This window comes from Amia ocellicauda, chromosome 2 (genome assembly GCF_036373705.1).
Source record: "Amia ocellicauda isolate fAmiCal2 chromosome 2, fAmiCal2.hap1, whole genome shotgun sequence".
Classification (NCBI taxonomy): Eukaryota; Metazoa; Chordata; class Actinopteri; order Amiiformes; family Amiidae; genus Amia; species Amia ocellicauda.
The window spans coordinates 46,002,450-46,023,493 of record NC_089851.1 but is presented as its reverse complement, the minus strand read 5'-3'; the positions used below and the strand labels follow the sequence as shown (position 1 = coordinate 46,023,493).

Below are 21,044 nucleotides of genomic sequence, written 5' to 3'. Positions count from 1 at the left end.
AGTTTGTCAGCAGGTGGAGGTTACGAAGCCACAGGTGACACAGAGGCCCTCTTGCACCAGAAGTGTCTGACAGCTGGACAAGGTGAGAGCTCCTGTCTGAGAAGCTTTTCTGTGCTGTAAAACTGCGTAAGCACACAGTCTGAGGAGTAGGACTGGAGGTACAAGTAGAGCCAAATGCTTCTTAAAATGAAAATTCACTCAGGGGTCATATATATCACTGTTCTAATTTTCAGGTAAGGGCTTTTTAAAATGTGCAGAGTGGTCAGTGTTGTCCAATATTGTCTGTGTCGTGGTTTGATGAAAATTTGATTTTGGAGACTGCTTATCGAAGCAGATTCTTTCCCACAGTAATTTGGTGATCTTAGTAGGTTGGAGGTTCTTGTGTACCTTTTCACATTATGACTTATAAAATGCTTGGGGGGGTAAACACATCTGAAACCTAAAAAAACCTGTTAGATCACTGTCATACACCTTGATCTAAGAGGAATAAAAAGTTTCCGAGTCAAAATTATGAATGCGTTAATCTTTATTGCAGTAAACATGTTTTTAACTTGCCTTTTTATTTCTAAAGTAAAGTGCTTTGGGGATGCTTCTGCATTAAGATCATATACACTCACCTAAAGGATTATTAGGAACACCATACTAATACTGTGTTTGACCCCCTTTCGCCTTCAGAACTGCCTTAATTCTACGTGGCATTGATTCAACAAGGTGCTGAAAGCATTCTTTAGAAATGTTGGCCCATATTGATAGGATAGCATCTTGCAGTTGATGGAGATTTGTGGGATGCACATCCAGGGCACGAAGCTCCCGTTCCACTACATCCCAAAGATGCTCTATTGGGTTGAGATCTGGTGACTGTGGGGGCCAGTTTAGTACAGTGAACTCATTGTCATGTTCAAGAAACCAATTTGAAATGATTCGACCTTTGTGACATGGTGCATTATCCTGCTGGAAGTAGCCATCAGAGGATGGGTACATGGTGGTCATAAAGGGATGGACATGGTCAGAAACAATGCTCAGGTAGGCCGTGACATTTAAACGATGCCCAATTGGCACTAAGGGGCCTAAAGTGTGCCAAGAAAACATCCCCCACACCATTACACCACCACCACCAGCCTGCACAGTGGTAACAAGGCATGATGGATCCATGTTCTCATTCTGTTTACGCCAAATTCTGATTCTACCATCTGAATGTCTCATCAGAAATCGAGACTCATCAGACCAGGCAACATTTTTCCAGTCTTCAACTGTCCAATTTTGGTGAAATTGTGCAAATTGTAGCCTCTTTTTCCTATTTGTAGTGGAGATGAGTGGTACCCGGTGGGGTCTTCTGCTGTTGTAGCCCATCCGCCTCAAGGTTGTACGTGTTGTCGCTTCACAAATGCTTTGCTGCATACCTCGGTTGTAACGAGTGGTTATTTCAGTCAAAGTTGCTCTTCTATCAGCTTGAATCAGTCGGCCCATTCTCCTCTGACCTCTAGCATCAACAAGGCATTTTCGCCCACAGGACTGCCGCATACTGGATGTTTTTCCCTTTTCACACCATTCTTTGTAAACCCTAGAAATGGTTGTGCGTGAAAATCCCAGTAACTGAGCAGATTGTGAAATACTCAGACCGGCCCGTCTGGCACCAACAACCATGCCACGCTCAAAATTGCTTAAATCACCTTTCTTTCCCATTCAGACATTCAGTTTGGAGTTCAGGAGATTGTCTTGACCAGGACCACACCCCTAAATGCATTGAAGCAACTGCCATGTGATTGGTTGGTTAGATAATTGCATTAATGAGAAATTGAACAGGTGTTCCTAATAATCCTTTAGGTGAGTGTATATCAAATCTATTTGATCGATTGAGACTGATTGAATCTGTACTTAAGGTGAACAGTCATTTAAATTCACACAGGACATGCAGTGCACAGCAAAATAGGTTTTACACGGCTGCCTGTTTTCTTCAAGACAAAACAAACAAATAAACGACCCTTCTACCATCAAGATGACTGAGTAGACTTGACCCCACGGCTGCCTCCGCTGTACAGCCTTTACTGCTACTCAGCAATTAGTTCACCTTGTAGAACACGGCGTCCCTGGCAGATATTCCTAAAGACCATCGGAGCGTGGTCCCGAGAGTCATCAGCATGACCTGCTGTGTGGCAGCCAGCCTCGCAGAGCTGATCCACAACCATGACTGAAGCAGCTCGAGGAGGCCAACTTCTCTGCAAATCACACACTAGGTCCTCAGCGCTCGATGGTAGGTTTCTGTCCCACAGTAGGAAGAAGCAAGCACTGAAATCAATATTCCTCTGCAGTTAAGTTTCCTTTCTTTGTTCAGATATACCGTGTATATAATGTTGTAAAGTTCTTACATCCCAGCGTTACTCAACAAACATTTTTAAGCCTAGAAACCATTTTGCAATGACAGTCCAGCACTATCCTCTTCTGGGGAAACAAAAAATCCTCTTAAGGTTAAAAGAGTTTATGCATTGAGTGGGAGCACTTTTTTTACTCCGCAGCATCATTAGCTAGTTGCAGAAATGCCAAAGCAAGGGAATTAAACCACATCTAAGTAAATCGCGGCAATTGACATGAAGCCAAGCCGAATGACTATATATCTCCCTCATTGTCACTTTGATGGAGTAAAGTCTAAAATAACAAACAATAAAAAAAATGTATGTGTGGTATTGGCGCCAAAGATATGTAACATACTCTTACTGTGTCTGTGCTCTGGTGACGACACTATTGCTGTAGACACGAGTTTTTGAGATCAGTTGATTTTCATGTTAATTGTCAGCAGTCTGGTGTTCATTCCCGTTGATTCAGTTGGCTGAGCAGAGCAGGCAGATGGTGCCTTCATGTAGCCAGAATCTGATGCCCTACTAATACCAAAGCTGTGTGTGGGTGCTGGTTTATTCATGTATATAGATACTGCTATAATAGTATGATTTTATAATATATAGATATTTATTATTATTTTATTGACATTGTAAGGTATATGTTGTAATAGTGCCATTACCAATCTGTCAGTTTTCCCTCTCTGGATGAATCCTTATTCAGTCTTGTATGTTCCTACCCTCTGGTTGGGTTCTGTCATTGTAATATTTTGTGTGTTTCTACTTTCATGTATTGCGTGAGACAGAACGAGTAGAGCTCAGATTCCCAACAGCCAGAGCAATAGCTCCACGGCTGCTCAGTCAGCGCTTGTTAGTTGTGTTTTCTTGATTGAACGTGCTCCCTGCTAACAATTAAACTTGCGTCGAGCAGCGTCAAACAAGAGCGAAGAATATGTTACATTAATTAGTAAAACAACAGATGAGTTATTAACGTGACTTTAATGCAAGTGCAACAGTGACATCAATAAGCTTCTCCCTAGATTCATTGGCTGCATTCACCCTGCTGATAAGGAGACTTAATTTTCACTCTTGGTGTCACTCACACAGCACATGAACCCGGCACACTGACAGGGCCTGGTATAATTTTCCCATCGCTTCTGCACCCCATAGCCACATGACAGCTTTATTATGCTTTACAATCGCACCGCCGCAGGCTGCCTCTCCCAGCGCACGGTGAGAGCGGCTCTCTGACCGCCGCGCCGTTTTATAAGGCGCTATTTCACTCTCGTGTCACCTGTAGTAAACGGGCTGGTTTATTCACGGCTTTGACATTGCAGATCCTACAGGTTGTTGCCGCTACCATGCTACTGTTGTTAAATTAGCACTTTTCTTTTAATGTGCAGATTCATATTCCTCTCATTCCATTGGTGTATGTAATGGTGTCTTCCTCACAGCACATGTTAAATCATGAAAAACCCTCTGTCATTGATTTGCACCAGCCACCTTAATTTGCACCATTCAAAGTGACATACACTGTTATTTAATCACAGCACCGCCCCATTGTAGCAATAATGAGGGTGTGACTCCATATTCCCACCATTGGGGCCTACCTCTCCAGCATGGATCCATATATCCTTTTAATATACAGTGAGGGAAAAAAGTATTTGATCCCCTGCTGATTTTGTATGTTTGCCCACTGACAAAGAAATGATCAGTCTATAATTTTAATCATAGGTGTATTTTAACAGTGAGAGACAGAATAACAACAACAAAATCCAGAAAAACGCATTTGCATGTTAATGAGGGAAATATGTATTTGATCCCCTATCAATCAGCAAGATTTCTGACTCCCAGGTGTCTTTTATACAGGTAACGAGCTGAGATTAGGAGCACTCTCTTAAAGGGAGTGCTCCTAATCTCAGCTTGCTACCTGTATAAAAGACACCTGTCCACATAAGCAATCAATCAATCAGATTCCAAACTCTCCACCATGGCCAAGACCAAAAAGCTGTCAGAGGTTGATTCATGATTCATGATTCAGAGGAGAACTGGGTGAAAGTGTTGTGGTCAGATGAGACCAATCAAGCTCTTTGGCATCAACTCAACTCGCCATGTTTGGAGGAGGAGGAATGACCCCAAGAACACCATCCCCACCGTCAAACATGGAGGTGGAAACATTATGCTTTGGGGGTGTTTTTCTGCTAAGGGGACAGGACAACTGCACTGCATCAAAGGGACGATAGATGGGGCCATGTACCGTCAAATCTTGGGTGAGAATCTCCTTCCCTCAGCCAGGGCATTGAAAAAGGGTCGTGGATGGTATTCCAGCATGACAATGACCCAAAACACACAGCCAAGGCAACAAAGGAGTGGCTCAAGAAGAAGCACATTAAGGTCCTGGATTGGCCTAGCCAGTCTCCAGACCTTAATCCCATAGCAAATCTGTGGAGGGAGCTGAAGGTTCGAGTTGCCAAACGTCAGCCTCGAAACCTTAATGACTTGGAGAGGATCTGCAAAGAGGAGTGGGACAAAATCCCTCCTGAGATGTGTGCAAACCTGGTGGCCAACTACAAGAAACGTCTGACCTCTGTGATTGCCAACAAGGGTTTTGCCATCAAGTACTAAGTCGAAGGGGTCAAATACTTATTTTCCTCATTAACATGCAAATCAATTTATAACTTTTTTGAAATGCGTTTTTGTGGATTTGTTTGTTGTTATTCTGTCTCTCACTGTTAAAATACACCTACCATTAAAATTATAGACTGATCATTTCTTTGTCATTGGGCAAACGTACAAAATCATCAGGGTGTCAAATACTTCTTTCCCTCACTGTATAGTAGAAATGTGTCATCCTTATATTTCTCATATTTGTTTGACCCTTTTTATATTTTTAAATTACATGGGATATATTTTAAATATATTGTAGTCTGTAATCCACTTTTTTTTTTAATGCTGAAAATATATTCTAGGAATAAACTTAAATACATTTGAACTTTTTTAAATATACTGAAAAGGGGCCTGTTTTTTATCCTTTATACTTAATCCTTTCATAGAAGTTCTTTTAATATCCCATGTTATGTTTTTTTTTGGGCAGGGGTAATTACAGTAATTATCTTTTTTTAGCAATGCAGTTACAATGAGTGGCTGATTCTGTATTCTGCCTGTATTGATCATAATTCCAGGAAATGTGCGGTTTCAGGAAGCAAACAAAAGGCAGAAGTTCACAGTATATCCCATTAGGGATGATCTTTTCTGGTAACTCATCTGGCTTTTGAACATTTTGTTATGCTGCAAAAGGAGAAGAATCTGGAGACTCAGTTTGAAACAGTTGTTCTCAGAGATCAAATGTGAATGTTCTGCAATCTTGACAGTCTCATCTCAGAAAGCACAATTATTTTCCAATACTGGAGTTCGGACTGCAAGAAAGGAAGAAAGAAGGATAGAAAAAAGTCTTACTTCAGTTGATGGTGATCGCATCACTATTGGCATGATCAAATTTCCACAATGCCCTTCTCCAGCCAGAGAACAATCAGAGCCAGAACTCTGAGGTGTGGTGTGCTTTAAGCCTGATCACACTTTCTCTCATAATTACCAGATTGCCAGTTGCCATCAGCCTCACATCTCCACAACGATGAAGGATGTGAACATAAGGCGAGGCTGTGCTCAGCTAGAGTGATGTGACCAGCTCAGGTGGAGGTGCTGTTTCTGTGGTTGCTCTAGACGAGTGCAGTATTGTGTTTTGTTTTATGCCAGTTGCCAGTTCTGCAAAGAGACAGATGTAATTTCCATAAGTTCGCACACACTGTGGATTTGAGGCTTATCCTTGATAAAAGTTCACAGGTTTATTCCTAGTGAAGTCGTTATCACTTGTGCTCTTGATTGATCACACTTGCCTGTGAGATTCACTCAGGAGTATGGAGATAAGGGCCTACTGCACTGTGAAGCAATCAAAGGGTGAGGACGGAATATGCTTGAATGTCAAAGTAATAAAATACATATATATATGTGTGTGTATGTATATGTAGACATGCAGTGACCTTTGCTAGACGTAATGTATGTGTAATGAAAGCATGGCAATATTTTTGATGCTTGGCTGAGTTTTATTTGCTGTCGTTACTAGACACAGACGATGATGGCTGTGCATTTCTCACAGAGGATTTTCATGATTGATGTGTGGGGGGAACTCAATCCTGATCGCAAGGTCAAGTGAATCAACACACTGGCACACAGAAGGGCCTGGCTTTGTCTGGCCTCAACGTGTCAGTCGGTCTTACTGTTTTAGAATGCTTGGAAAGAAAGTTGCTTGGTTTTGCAGGAGGCAAGCTATGCTCTACTGAAGCCCTGCAAACAGGAAGTCAGTGTCTGATGAGTCCCCCCCCTCCGCCTGTCTCTTCTCCCCAGCACGAGTCCTGCCTCTCTAGTGCCTGCTTGGCCTCACACAGCTACTAATCAGACTCCTGAGGAGATTAGTCAAATCCACCAAATGTTGCCTTCCCCTGTTCAGTGGGGGTGCGAGGGCCAGTATAGAGCTCACTGCTGGGGTGTGTGTAGGACCAGACGTATCAGGTGTACCTGGAGGCCAGTTTATTGCACCTTCTGTCTGTTTCTCTCTGTCTCTCTGTCTCTCTCTCTGTCTCTATCTCTCTGTCTCTCTCTCCCTGTATCTCTCTCTCTGCCTCTGTGCACTGATTCTGAAACCAGAGAGACCCAGGTTATTGAGAGCTGCATCTCTGTTATTTTCTTATATACACAGCTCTTCATTGCACCTAACAAAAATATGTAAGAGCCTGGGTCAGCAACATTGGTGACCATGGCAATATGTTTTATGTGGCTACTAAAATTCCTCATTTTGAAATAACACATTTTAGGAACTGCTTAAGTTCTAGCCAAGCATATTCGAGTATTATTACAAGCCTCCAGACTTGAATTCTCAAAAAAAACAAAAACAATTCTACTAATAGACAAATAGCCTATGTTTAACAAAACAGCAACAACCGACTAATAAATACTGTTTCAATATTCATTGTATTTTATAGAGCCTTCATATGTCTACTTTATCATAAAATTTGCGAAACAACGCAGGGAGGGGTACACCTTGCTCAGAGTGTATTTGTTGTACTAAAAAGAGAACTGAGGGTGTATATCATATGATCTTGAATTGATGTTTGGAAAGTAATGTTTGTATATAGCTTTAGTCCAAGGTATTCATAACCTCCATATGAAACCATTTACATATGAACTTAACTCCGTTCAATCAGCTGGTGTTCTTCACAGATTTTGGTAAAATGAGCACAGATATCATTAAGCAAGTGTAGTTAATGTACAAGATGTGTTTTATGAAATGAATCAGCGGATCACAGTGTATCAAATGAAGGGTGTGAATACTTTCAGCTGCTACTGTGTATAAGTAGATAAATGCATTGGTGTTTGGCATAAATTCCCAAGCACATCCTATTCCATGTAGATTGTGACAGGCTGCACAAAGCAGCACAGTTTGCTGTAACAGATGTTTCTGGAAGGAGCTGCTGGACTGACATCTGTTTCATGGTCACTAAACTGATAAGAATTAGTTGCCCCTTGAATGTAACAACATCACAGGAGACTCCATTTTCCCAAAGCACAGATGACTGTGGTAGAGATGTCACAGCCATGTCCTTGTGTGTCTAAAGAGCTCAGAGAGGTATGAGCAGCTGTTACTTGAGTCATGTCAAGATAGCAGTGGTCACGTTCTGTGGCATAGGCCTGAGATTACAGTGCTCTGTGGAGGAGCTCAGTCCTGGGCAGGGGCTGAGATTCATTGTCCAGTGACCAGCTTGTCAAAAGGGCAAAGACTCAAAGGTCTAAAGGATACCATCCCCACCCCCAAACCATTATAAATACGTCTCGCGACATTTGTTTTGAAGAACCATTTTGAGCCTGCTGGTTTTAATACCTACTACTGGTCAGACCACCTAAACTGTTCTAGACCATGCCTTCAGTTCCTGGAACTGTACATTTCCCAATGCCTGTAGCAGCTTATCATTCACCAGAAATCCTCACTACAGTCCAGGCCAATTATACGCACCAGCTAATTCACAGCAATTTCCTGTTGACACTGGCAGAATGGGAAATAAACATGATAAGACTGCCCCCCTGCCACCCCTGACAAGCACTATATGCTGTGGTGCAATGGTTATACATTTCTCTTCCCCATCTCACAACAGAAAATTGGGATTCACACTTCTCAGTCCTCTCCTATATTCACAAAAGTTGTTTCACAGCTTCTTGTTTGACATGCTAGTAATGGTTGAGATTTTAACCCCAGAGAATATGTTCAGGGATCCAGCTCGGGAATGACTGTATTTCATACGAGTGTATTTCACAGCGGCGGGGCTTGCGGGATTTGTTTTCTCTAGCCTGCACTGACACGGCTGAACTTCAGAGTTTTAGCTGCAGGGGTATTGTATGATACTGTAGTGCAGAATATAAAAGCATGCTCTCACATTTTGCTCAGGGAAACCACGGAACATGTTTCAGATACATCAATAATGGCATTGCTGTTCACTGCAGTACTGATAGTGTTTCTTGATTAAGACAAAATGTCCAAAGATTCCAACCTGTCTATTGTGTGAGCGCCCAAATCAGGGATATTATATTCTGTGTCCCAACATCCCTTTCTGATAGGATAGCTGTGTGTTTCGGTGACACCTCCGCAAATTAATTGCTGAATAAAATCGTAGACCACACTGATATGAATTTCAGCCACTTCACAAGATGTAAAAAATAAATATCTTTTCCTCCTCGGTTCCTGGTCTTTAAAGATATATATATATATATATATATATATATATATATATATATATATATATATATATATATATATATTTTTTTTTTTTGTGTTGTGTAATTTACATGCATGGTACCACAATGTTAATGGGTGGAGGCAGTGCAACAGCTTTAAGAGTGACATTGTCTGCTGTGTGAAATTCTTTCTTGTGTGCGACATGGCTGCTAGGACTCCCTGCGCTGCCTCTCAGCTCATGTGGATGGAATTTTTGAGATAAAAACCATCAAGTAGGGTCTAAATTAGGAATGCAGTTTGATAAAAGGTCCTTGGGTAGAGGAGCCAGACTGGGCAGTGCTGCTCAGAACGGCAGAGCAGTCACGGCAGGAGGACTCCCTTTTCACCCGGGTTTGAGCTCAGATTCAGTTGTGCGACTTCAAAATCACGATGCCGTGTGAGGGCGAGGAGCCGCCACGGGAGGAGGAGGCCGCGGAAGACTGGGACAGGGGAGAGGTAGATGACATCAGTGTGTGGAGGGGGGGAGACCCTGCCTTTCTGTTGACCTTCACTGAATTAGACATTGAAAGGCTTTTTTTTAATTATTATTTTTCTTCCCCAGGCATTGAATAAGCCCATTGTTGAAGACCGGAACCTGGAGTTTGCCAGGAAGTGCAGCGAGTTGATAAGCGACGTGAGTATATTTCTGTTTGTTTGCAGTGACTAGACTCCGTTGAGCTTTTTTTATTTGAATTTTATAGGTGTTTTAATGTTAAATTTTTATTCCTGGGATCTTACAAGCGACCTTTATTTAATAAAACCCCTAACAGTTTTAGTGACAGGGATTGTGATTAAACACCTGGATTGCAGCCATTAGTCTGTGTGGTGGTAAAAAACCTATTACAATTCCCGTGTGGAACAGCCCATGAAACAAATAGCAACGGCAGGCCTCTTATCAGTTGAGTGGAGAGAATGATATGAAGTGTGTGACCACAGACATGAAACAGGACTGAATCAGTGCATAGAAAATCACCGGATATTCCGATTTCAGCTCCACTCTTTGGGTTCATTTACTAGTGCGATAGACCTAATGGCTCAAATATATATTCTACAAATATAGAAATAAACTCTCCAAGTCAGTGTGTAGGTCCACATATGTACTGTATATTAAATTAGACCAATATAAACTGGTGTATTTTGGTTGAAATGTTGAAATGTTTTTCCTGCAGTTACCAATTAGTTCAGTTATTTTGTGTTGAAGTGAAAGTATAACCATCTCTTTCAACTGTGGCAACTCGCCACATAACATATGAAGGTTTAGATCTTAACATTGTCAAATATTAAAATACATATCTGTCCTAGCCTTACTGCAGTTCCCTCAGAACAGGTCATACACAGAGATGAGTACTGGCTGAATTGTACTCATTTCAGTTCAGTTGCAAAGTGGAAATGCAAGAGGAGGGTTTATTCACACCGTCTTTTGGTGAGTCTGGTTGCAGGCCAGAGATGTTCAGGTCTAAATTGCTCTAGATGGTTTTGGAGTTGAATTTCAGAGATGTTTCGATGATGTCAGGCTAGAGCCAACTGTTAAAAAAACAGCCCTGGTTGGTGAGGGCTGCAGTAGGTAGAATGAAGAATGTTCTGTCAGTCCAAAATCTGCCCTCATCATGAAATTGTAATTTAAAGTTTAGTTTTGTTCTGGGCCTGACTGAGCTGTATAGACCTAGCTAGACAGTCTGTGATTTGCAGTACAATTGTGACAAGACCAAGAGACGTGTCAGCTGCCAGAGGTTCCTGTCACCACAGTGCGTGTCTGGCATCTTCAGGACACCACCATGACTGGCAAATTGCACTGTTGCTCATCTGCTGACAATACACCCATTGCAGTACCTCGCAATTTGCATAATTACAATTAATCTATTTGCGAATTAAAATAAAGCAGACATGTCTCAAAGCAAACCCTAATTGCACAGCCATTTGGTAAGTGGGGCTGCGGCTCATAGCAATTTGGGATTTTTCATAAAAAAACACCAGACAGCCCAAAATCTTTCAAAGCTTTGCACTGGGAAATAAAACAAACACCCAGACAAGCTGGCACATCACTGAGGTTCCTCTGGCCCACTCATGGCATATCCTCATACTCAGCCAACAGATGTTCATTTTAAAGAATAATATTTTATTGTACTGTGAGCATTATGGGTGAAATCACGTAAAACAGGATTTTATTTCCATATTTTATTTCCACTGTCATTGCTTTGTACCCATTGCAAATCATGACTTCACTGCTGTCAGAGGGTGTGACAGAGTGGCAGCAGCTCCAATAAAAAGATATCGGGATAGTTTTGATTCTGCCGTATTGTGAATCTGGGTTTGAGTTTCAACAAAACAAGCTGCGAATGAACGCATTTTTAACTTTTAAAAGGTGAGCTGTATGTCTTTCATATGACCTGGGATGGGTTTGCCTTTTATCCTCTGTATAAAAAGAAAGGAAAAAAAGCAAGTTCATATGACTTGGTTAAGGGAAAGGTGAAGGTAGTAAGAATTTTCTTCTAAATAATAACCTGAAATGTAAGAAAATAGTGCCTGCAGTTAGAATACATGTTTTTATTATCCTCCTTAGATCTATCATATTTTAAAGGACCTTGTATTGTGAATAGAAGCAAACCCTGCCAGCAGAAACCTAGTTTTCAGAGGCAGATGTGATAACGTTCTAAAATTGAAAATTTTGTGAAACAGGCCTTTTAAAAAAAAAAAAAAAAAAAAAAAAAAATCTTAAAATGATTATCTTATCAAATTGACAGATATTACTTCTTAAACAATTGCCGGAAGTTACTAACGTCCATGTACGTTTTTTTCTTTTTCCTACACTCTTACAGAGGTAGGGACAAAAACAATGTATATATTTTACCTTGCATGCACATACGGTCTGAGTAATTTACATTTTAATGGAAGATGAAGTCTTTTTAGAGATACTCAGCTCAGCTGAATTGAGCAACTTGAACAAATGAAAGGAGCCCAGCAGAAATTTGCCCACAGCACTTTGATTGATACTGATTGTTATAATCCCAGCTAGAGCAGCTTCAGCAATCAAAAAGTTCAGTGAAAAATTTGAACAGCACTTTTGCAGCACCCCTGTGTATTTCCCACTTGTACCAGTACTGATTACATCCCGATTAATGCAGGCATTAATTGGGGGCATTCATTACTCCACAAGCCATTCTTAGCCAGTAGCTTGATTTAAATAGTGTTCAGTACTGTCTTGATTACTATTTAGGGATACTTAGTTACATGCCAAGGACCACTGCACATGATAACGTGTTTGAGATAATTCTGACACTTCTTATTAAATGAATTCCCTGAAGCCGTAGCTGACCCCTCACAGAGCAGAACTGATAACCACATTGCCTCCGGGCATTCTCAGCCCTCTCCAGTAGTTTGCTGCTGCTGTTGTACCTCCAGCCCTTACCGACACATAGACGTTTTGACAATTAGCTGCTCATGAGAATTGGGGGTTTATCTGAGGTAGATTTCAGCACAAAGCCCTATTTGCCTACTGTGTTTTGGAACATCTTTGGCCATTTTCATTAGAAAAGCAAAATTTGGGAACTGGAAACCGGTACTGCAGTGTTTAATTATGGGCAGGACATGGAAGACAGAAACCTTTGACTTAGCGGCTGTAATATGCTCTGATACAGTCAGATGTACATTGTTCAGATACAGAAGGGTTAGGGAAAGGGAAGCCACTCGGAACAACTCTGCATAAAATAGTTGTATTCTCACTGTACATACATATATATGTGTATATATATAATATATAATATAATATATAAAACATCATATATTATTTATCATATATACAGTACAGTGCAAAAGTTTTAGGCAGGTGTGAAAAAATGCTGTAAGAATGTTTTCAAAAATACACATGTTAATAGATTATATTTATCAATTAACTAAATGCAAAGTGAGAAGTAAAATCCAAATCAAATCCATATTTGGTGTGACCACCCTTTGCCTTCAAAACAGCATCAGTTCTTCTAGGTACACTTGCACAAAGTCAGGGATTTTGTAGGCATATAGTCAGGTGTATGATTAAACAATTATACCAAACAGGTGCTAATGATCATCAATTCAATATGTAAGTTGAAACACAATCATTAACTGAAACAGAAACAGCTGTGTAGGAGGAATACAACTGGGTGAGGAACAGCCAAACTCAGCTAACAAGGTGAGGTTGCTGAAGACAGTTTACTGTCCAAAGTCATACACCATGGCAAGACTGAGCACAGCAACAAGACACAAGGTGGTTATACTGCATCAGCAAGGTCTCTCCCAGGCAGACATTTCAAGGCAGACAGGGGTTTCCAGATGTGCTGTCCAAGCTATTTTGAAGAAGCACAAAGAAACGGGCAACATTGAGGACCGTAGACGCAGTGGTCGGCCAAGGAAACTTACTGCAGCAGACACATCATGCTTACTTCCCTTCGCAATTGGAAGATGTCCAGCAGTGCCATCAGCTCAGAATTGGCAGAAAACAGTGGGACCCTGGTACTCCCATCTACTGTCCGGAGAAGTCTGGTCAGAAGTGGCCTTCATGGAAGACTTGTGGCCAAAAAGCATGCACTATGCACGAAAACACAGGAACTGGGGTGCAGAAAAATGGCAGCAGGTGCTCTGGACTGATGAGTCAAAATTTGAAATATTTGTCTGTAGCTGAAGGCAGTTTGTTCGCCGAAGGGCTGGAGAGCGGTACATGAATGAGTGTCTGCAGGCAACAGTGAAGCATGGTGGAGGTTCCTTGCAAGTTTGGGGCTGCATTTCTGCAAATGGAGTTGGGGGTTTGGTCAGAATTAATTGTCTCCTCAATGCTGAGAAGTACAGACAGATACTTATCCATCATGCAATACCATCAGGGAGACATCTGATTGGCCCCAAATTTATTCTGCAGCATGACCACGACCCCAAACATACAGCAACAGTCATTAAGAACTATCTTCAGTGTAAAGAAGAACAAGGAGTCCTGGAAGTGATGGTATGGCCCCCACAGAGCCCTGATCTCAACATTGAGTATGTCTGGGATTACATGAAGAGAGAGAAGCAACTGAGGCTGTCTAAATCCACAGAACTGTAGTTAGTTCTCCAAGATTTTTGGGCCAACCTACCTGCTGAGTTCCTTCAAAAACTGTGTGCAAGTGTACCTAGAAGAATTGATGCTGTTTTGAAGGCAAAGGATGGTCACACCAAATATGGATTTGATTTTGATTTTTCTTCTGTTCTCTCACTTTGCATTTAGTTAATTGATAAATATAATCTATTAACATGTCTATTTTTGAAAACATTCTTACTTCACAGCATTTTATTGCACCTGCCTATAACTTTTGCACAGTACTGTATATATTAGCCTGTCTGTACTAATGGGGGATTCCACATTGTGAAAAAAACATAGTACAATCAGTTACAGATGTAGAAAAAAGGTCATCAACTGAAGCATTAGAACCATTTCTAATATCCAAGATGGAATCAAATCAATGTGAATTATTGCCTTAATGCAAATCAAACTTTGAAAGGAGACTTAAAAAGAAAGGTCAACAGACATATCCCTGATTGCCATAACCAACAGTCTGAACACTTCTGATGCTTATGTAAATATGTTGAAATTATCAGGCCTTTTTGTGGTCATACAGTAAACCACTGTTAGCTAGCCAAAGGGTATTAGCTTGATAACTGTATCTAACCATCTTCGGCGAAACATTTTATTGAAGTATGTCTTTTTATTTTTTTATTTTATTTTATCTCCAGATGATCATGATCACTTTCCTCCCATATATTGTATGTTCAGAAGGCTATAAAAAACACTTAGATATATCTGAAACAGTAAACTGGGAACCACTGACCTATTGTTAGTGGACTATGGGAACAGGAATGCCCAGCAAAACCCCTTTTTTGTGCTACAATGCCATACTTTCAGAGAGATAACCTACATAGCCGCAACAAAACAGGTTAGGAGACATGTTTGCAAGGAAAAGACAGGAGGCTGGGTGGATGGCACAGACTGTGCAATGTGATGAATGTGTATTATGACAATAAATGAAACATACCTGGCTAGTAAGCAGACTTCTTTTTGTCACTCAGGCAGTCTGTCTCCTGGATTTCGACTGACATTGCCCCATCTTAAAGCCAGAGGAGCAGCTTTCTCTTCTGGTGTGTGTGTCTGTCATTGCTATCATTGTTGTCATTGTATTGCTAGTTGGTTTCCACCTTGTGATAATTCCAGACTGTTCCCTTTAAACCCAAGGACTTAATGGCTGTCACAGTGTACACAGAAACGGGCCACTTAGCTATTAGTGATGTATACAGTACATAATGCCTGCACAGGCTTCCAATCAGGATGCTTGAATTTTGCTTAAGTGTGTTGTGCAGGGAAACTGTGACACGGCCCTGTTCGATGTCCTAAGATGACTTTAGGATCAGCAGTATTTCAATGGTGCGAAGTGCAGTCTTGCAGCCCTCTTTGTTGGAGGTTTGGGAATGGTCAGGGTGTCACAGCCTGTCCTCCACATGAACCAAATCACCAAACCAAACCAAAATCATCACTATTCAAAACTCAACATGGGGTTCAGAGACTCTTATCATTGCTTCCCTGTAAAGCTTAATCAGTTGTTTGAGCAAATTGCTCAAATTGTGGCCGAGAACAGTACGCACCATGAAAACTGATGCACTGGAAGATAAAGCGTGAGAACCTGGGTGCCAGTTAAAACAGGATTGGGTGGTAGAGTGATTAATGTGCAGAGTTTGAAAGGCAATACCCCAGTGTGATGGTGGTGGTGTAGTTGTTGTAGTTGTTTGTTTATTTAAAATTTGCTCTTTATTTGCTGCAGGTCAAATATAAAGAGGACTATAAGAAGTCCAAGGGCAGCTGGACCTTTGTGCCGGATGCTCTGCAGTTTCAACACGTGAAGAATCTGGGCGCTTTCATTTCTGAGGTAAAGGTGTCCTGAGTTTGTCTGGCATCTATCCCACATACAGTGAGGGAAAAAAGTATTTGATCCCCTGCTGATTTTGTACGTTTGCCCACTGACAAAGATATGATCATAATTTTAATGGTAGGTGTATTTTAACAGTGAGAGACAGAATAACAACAACAAAATCCAGAAAAACGCATTTAAAAAAAGTTATAAATTGATTTGCATGTTAATGAGGGAAATAAGTATTTGATCCCCTATCAATCAGCAAGATTTCTGGCTCCCATGTGTCTTTTATACAGGTAATGAGCTGAGATTAGGAGCACTCTATTAAAGGGAGTGCTCCTAATCTCAGCTCGTTACCTGTATAAAAGAAACCTGTCCACAGAAGCAATCAATCAATCAGATTCCAAACTCTCCACCATGGCCAAGACCAAAGAGCTGTCCAAGGATGTCAGGGACAAGATTGTAGACCTACACAAGGCTGGAATGGGCTACAAGACCATCGTCAAGCAGCTTGGTGAGAAGGTGACGACAGTTGGTGTGATTATTCGCAAATGGAAGAAACACAAAATAACTGTCAGTCTCCCTCGGTCTGGGGCTCCATGCAAGATCTCACCCCGTGGAGTTTCAGTGATCATGAGAATGGTGAGGAATCAGCCCAGAACTACACGGGAGGATCTTATTAATGATCTCAAGGCAGCTGGGACCAGTCACCAAGAAAACAATTGGTAACACACTACACCGTGAAGGACTGAAATCCTGCATCCCCGCAAGGTCCCCCTGCTCAAGAAAGCACATGTACAGGCCCGTCTGAAGTTTGCCAATGAACATCTGAATGATTCAGAGGAGAACTGGGTGAAAGTGTTGTGGTCAGATGAGACCAAAATCGAGCTCTTTGACATCAATCAACTCGCCGTGTTTGGAGGAGGAGGAATGCTGCCTATGACCCCAAGAACACCATCCCCACCATCAATCATGGAGGTGGAAACATTATGCTTTGGGGGTGCTTTTCTGCTAAGGGGACAGGACAACTGCACCACATCAAAGGGACGATGGACGGGGCCATGTACCGTCAAATCTTGGGTGAGAACCTTCTTCCCTCAGCCAGGGCATTGAAAATGGGTCGTAGATGGGTATTCCATCATGACAATGACCCAAAACACACAGCCAAGGCAATAAAGGAGTTGCTCAAGAAGAAGCACATTAAGGTCCTGGAGTGGCCTAGCCAGTCTCCAGACCTTAATCCCATAGAAAATCTGTGGAAGGAGCTGAAGGTTCGAGTTGCCAAATGTCAGCCTCAAAACCTTAATGACTTGGAGAGGATCTGCAAAGAGGAGTGGGACAAAATCCCTCCTGAGATGTGTGCAAACCTGGTGGTCAACTACAAGAAACGTCTGACCTCTGTGATTGCCAACAAGGGTTTTGCCATCAAGTACTAAGTCGAAGGGGTCAAATACTTATTTCCCTCATTAACATGCAAATCAATGTATAACTTTTTTGAAATGCGTTTTTCTGGATTTTGTTGTTGTTATTCTGTCTCACTGTTAAAATATACCTACCATTAAAATTATAGACTGATCATTTCTTTGTCAGTGGGCAAACATACAAAATCAGCAGGGGATCAAATAATTTTTTCCATCACTATATCAGTCGTCATTCGGAGTGGTCTGCACATTCTGAGAGTGCATCCCAAACTTCCAGGGTATTTTTGTTTGATTCTCTGCTTTTTCTTGCTGTTATTCGAATGGGTAAGGAGGTGAACTGACCTTTATTCTTCTAATTCACCTAGGCTGTGTATGAATGAATGAACTCAGTCATACTACAATCCAGAAACTTTCAAAACCTTACCCAGGCAAGCGCAAGTGTATAAATGCAAGGATTCTGTTTTGGCTGTGTTTAAACACAGTGCAGCATCTGGCAGCCAGGATTGCAATGGGCAGAACTGCATCTGTAGCTATAGATTTTATCACGAACGCTGGCATGCCTTGTGTGTGAGTAAAAGCAGGGCTGTGGTGCTTCATCCACAGATAGATCTGATGACAAAGGGGCAGCAGACAGAAATAATCAGAATCTAGGAGAGGGGAAGAAACGGACAGAAGCATGCTGAAGCCCAGCATCAGACAGCCTATCAGTCACAATATTTAGACTGTGGAGTCTGCCTTAAATGGGGAAGTATGCAGCTCACACAGGTTTAGACACAATGAAGTGCTTTTTATCCTCTTGTTAAATATTTGTTGCCATTCCATCATAAATGGCTAATGTGAACTTTTACATTAAAGATTTATTTCTTTTGAGATGTGTAGTCATGGCCTCATACCCATCTGCCTTTGCATGGTCGTTTTATAATGTGCATGAGTATTAAGTGGTGTTTTCTGTTTGATTAAAGGAAGATTTTTAATCTGTATAGTTTCAAATGTTAATAACCCTCTCTAATGCTAATAATAAATCCCAGTTCACCTGTTTTCCCACTGCAAACCAATTTCTGTGATCCTGGTCATGATTAAGCAATTATCTTTTCAGCATCACTTTGCAATTCAGATGTTCTGAGAGCCTGTTCCCTTTCTTTTGCAAGGCAAACAACATTTCACAATATATATTATTACTGTCCTGTTAACTCTTTCATCCAAAACACAATGGACAGCATTGTAGATGTATCACTCAAAAAGGAACATTTTCTAAAGAGCTGAACAGCTCCCAGACATATTTCACCCTCATATCTCTGATCTGAAGGGAGCTGGAGATCTGCAGTAAGCTGTCAATCCAGGCCATGTATTTAGTTCCAGTTCACCTGTTAAGAGTTCTCCCTCATGTTATCTGTCTCGCTGGGGAGAGCACTACACGTCTTTCCACTCGGCACAATCGAAAACAAGATTAACTTAAATGCACTGTGTGAACAGACACTGTAGGCCAGGATCAGTAGCCTGGAGACGGATTCATTTAGTTTTTCACAATGGGACAAACTACAATAACTGGAGGATACAGAAGTGAGCTGCTAATTGGAAATCCATGTTACAGTTACCTCTGGTACAACAGTGTATTTTGAAATATGTGACAGACTTTATTTTGGTCCTGTTTTAATTTATATAAGGTAATAAATACCGAGTGTACTCTAGACATGAATGTACTGTATTATTATTATCATCATCATCATTATTATTGATATTATTATTTTGCAGGCTAAGTACAAAGAAGCCAGTAAGAAGGAGAATGCCAACTGCCTTTATTCTCAGATGTCAGAAACCAATGAAATCCAGCATGCCAAGGAGCTGTCCCAGATTCAAAGCAAGGTACTTCTGTCCCTCACTGCACTCTCACTCTCCCCTCTTCACTGAAGTACTGAAATAAGCACGATTTAGGGCCCAGTTTAATCCCAGGGGTTTGTACCTCACAAGATCAGCAAGTCGTCCAAAAGAGCAAGATGAGATTAGGGAAATCGGGTGATAAAATACTGTTACAGCAGCAAGATTTAGCAGGTGGGAGGCCAGAAAAAAACACAGAATAATAACAAAAGACTTTATCGAAGTTTAAATAAAATAAGTGTCTTTTAAAGCTCTCGGCAACAGAGCTCTGGAAATCCCAGGCTGTTTAAAATGTGTGAACCCAAATGTAAGAACCAGGACTGTTACATGTGTAAATTGATATGTAAACCGATCATGTGTAACTGATCACACTGTCCAGGTGCGCTCTGTCTCCTCAAACACTCTCTTTAGCTGTGTAGAAGCTCTAGAATGTTTTTTATTTTATTTTTTAAGAACAAGCAGTCTGTTTCCACAACAATTGTTTCCACATGAGGTAAAGTAAAGACGGTAAAGTCCTCAGAGTGACACTGCTGGGCCCAAAGTAAAGCATGTTTTCATTGTATCCCACAGTGAAGAACAAGCATGGGAAATTGGGTCACACTATTACAGGTCTACACACTACATCTATACACCCTAATATATACTAGGTATATATATATACTGTGATAGCAACACAAACGCTTTATAAATATGAAATGCTTTATTTTTCTTTACTGCAGAAAAAGTACAAGGAGAGCGGTCAGAGGGAGACCTCAAATTGCCTATATTCTCAGCTTCCACACACCACAGAGATCCAGTTTGCCCAAGAGCTGTCTGACATCCAGAGCGAGGTACCGCATTGTGTTCTGTTCTTTTTCTTTGTCTCTTCTCTCTATTTGACCCTCACCTTGCTTTGTAGAACCAGTCTAGAACACTGTAGTATATTAGAGGGAGTCTGGAAACACTGCTAGAATAGAGGGAGTCTAGACCACTGCTAGAGTACAGGGAGTCTCCAAAAAACAGCCTGATTAAAGAATGCCTTTAATTGGAGCTGTCGATCAGCATTCCATGAAAGGTGTGTATTGTGCTGGATTCAGTCAGGTGTCCATAGTAGTGCCAAAGAGGCGTGGGAACTGAAAGCACCTATAAAGATGTGTCAGAATGCAAACAATGTAAAAGAAATGATTGGCATGTTACTTAAGCAGTAGTAGAAACAGAAGATGATGTATAACACTGTACCTAAACCCGATACTTGCTTTCAATTAAATCACGAAGGATTTAAATTTCAGAAATGCTAAATTATGTTGGTCACCATGTCAATCATGCTGCAGGTTTTTCTCTTTTTTAATTTTAATTCCAGCAAAATAAATAGTTTGTATTCCTTATTTTACTTTTCAGAAGAAGTACAGAAAAGATGGGCAGAATGAATTCTCCAACTGCCTATATTCAAAGATGTCTAACACGACTGAAACCCAGTTTGCAAAAGAAATGTCAGATAACCTGAGTGAGGTATGCGTGCACGTGTAAATACCTGAATGTGAGGACTGTATTAACGCAATAAGTGTAGTTCAGCTTGTCAGTATTGCAGCATTAACAAGCAATATGCAAAAAAGACCTTGTGATTGAAACTGGTTTGGCAGGAAGGTATTTATTCAGAGCTTTTATTTTGGCCTCGGCAAATTAGCTTGTTATATGAAGGAAATTAAGGAAGCTG

General features: G+C 41.1%; 1 protein-coding gene across 10 annotated transcripts in view; it reads left to right on the top strand.

Annotated features, from left to right (window-relative positions):
- The window catches only part of nebl (nebulette), a 117,007-nt gene that overhangs the window by 60,681 nt on the left and 35,282 nt on the right, over positions 1-21,044 (top strand). For 2 of the 10 annotated variants that reach the window (XM_066724553.1, XM_066724546.1), the window contains exons 1-6: positions 9,297-9,606; positions 9,713-9,784; positions 15,966-16,070; positions 19,229-19,339; positions 20,071-20,181; positions 20,729-20,839. The exons of 4 other annotated variants lie outside the window; for them this stretch is intronic. In XM_066724553.1, the coding sequence (XP_066580650.1) occupies positions 9,541-9,606; positions 9,713-9,784; positions 15,966-16,070; positions 19,229-19,339; positions 20,071-20,181; positions 20,729-20,839 (576 nt within the window). In that variant the 5' untranslated portion in view covers positions 9,297-9,540. Of the gene's footprint in view, positions 1-9,278; positions 9,607-9,712; positions 9,785-15,965; positions 16,071-19,228; positions 19,340-20,070; positions 20,182-20,728; positions 20,840-21,044 lie in introns of those variants that run through there. 4 more of the 10 variants (XM_066724537.1, XM_066724528.1, XM_066724577.1 and 1 more) reach the window with 3 other exon arrangements.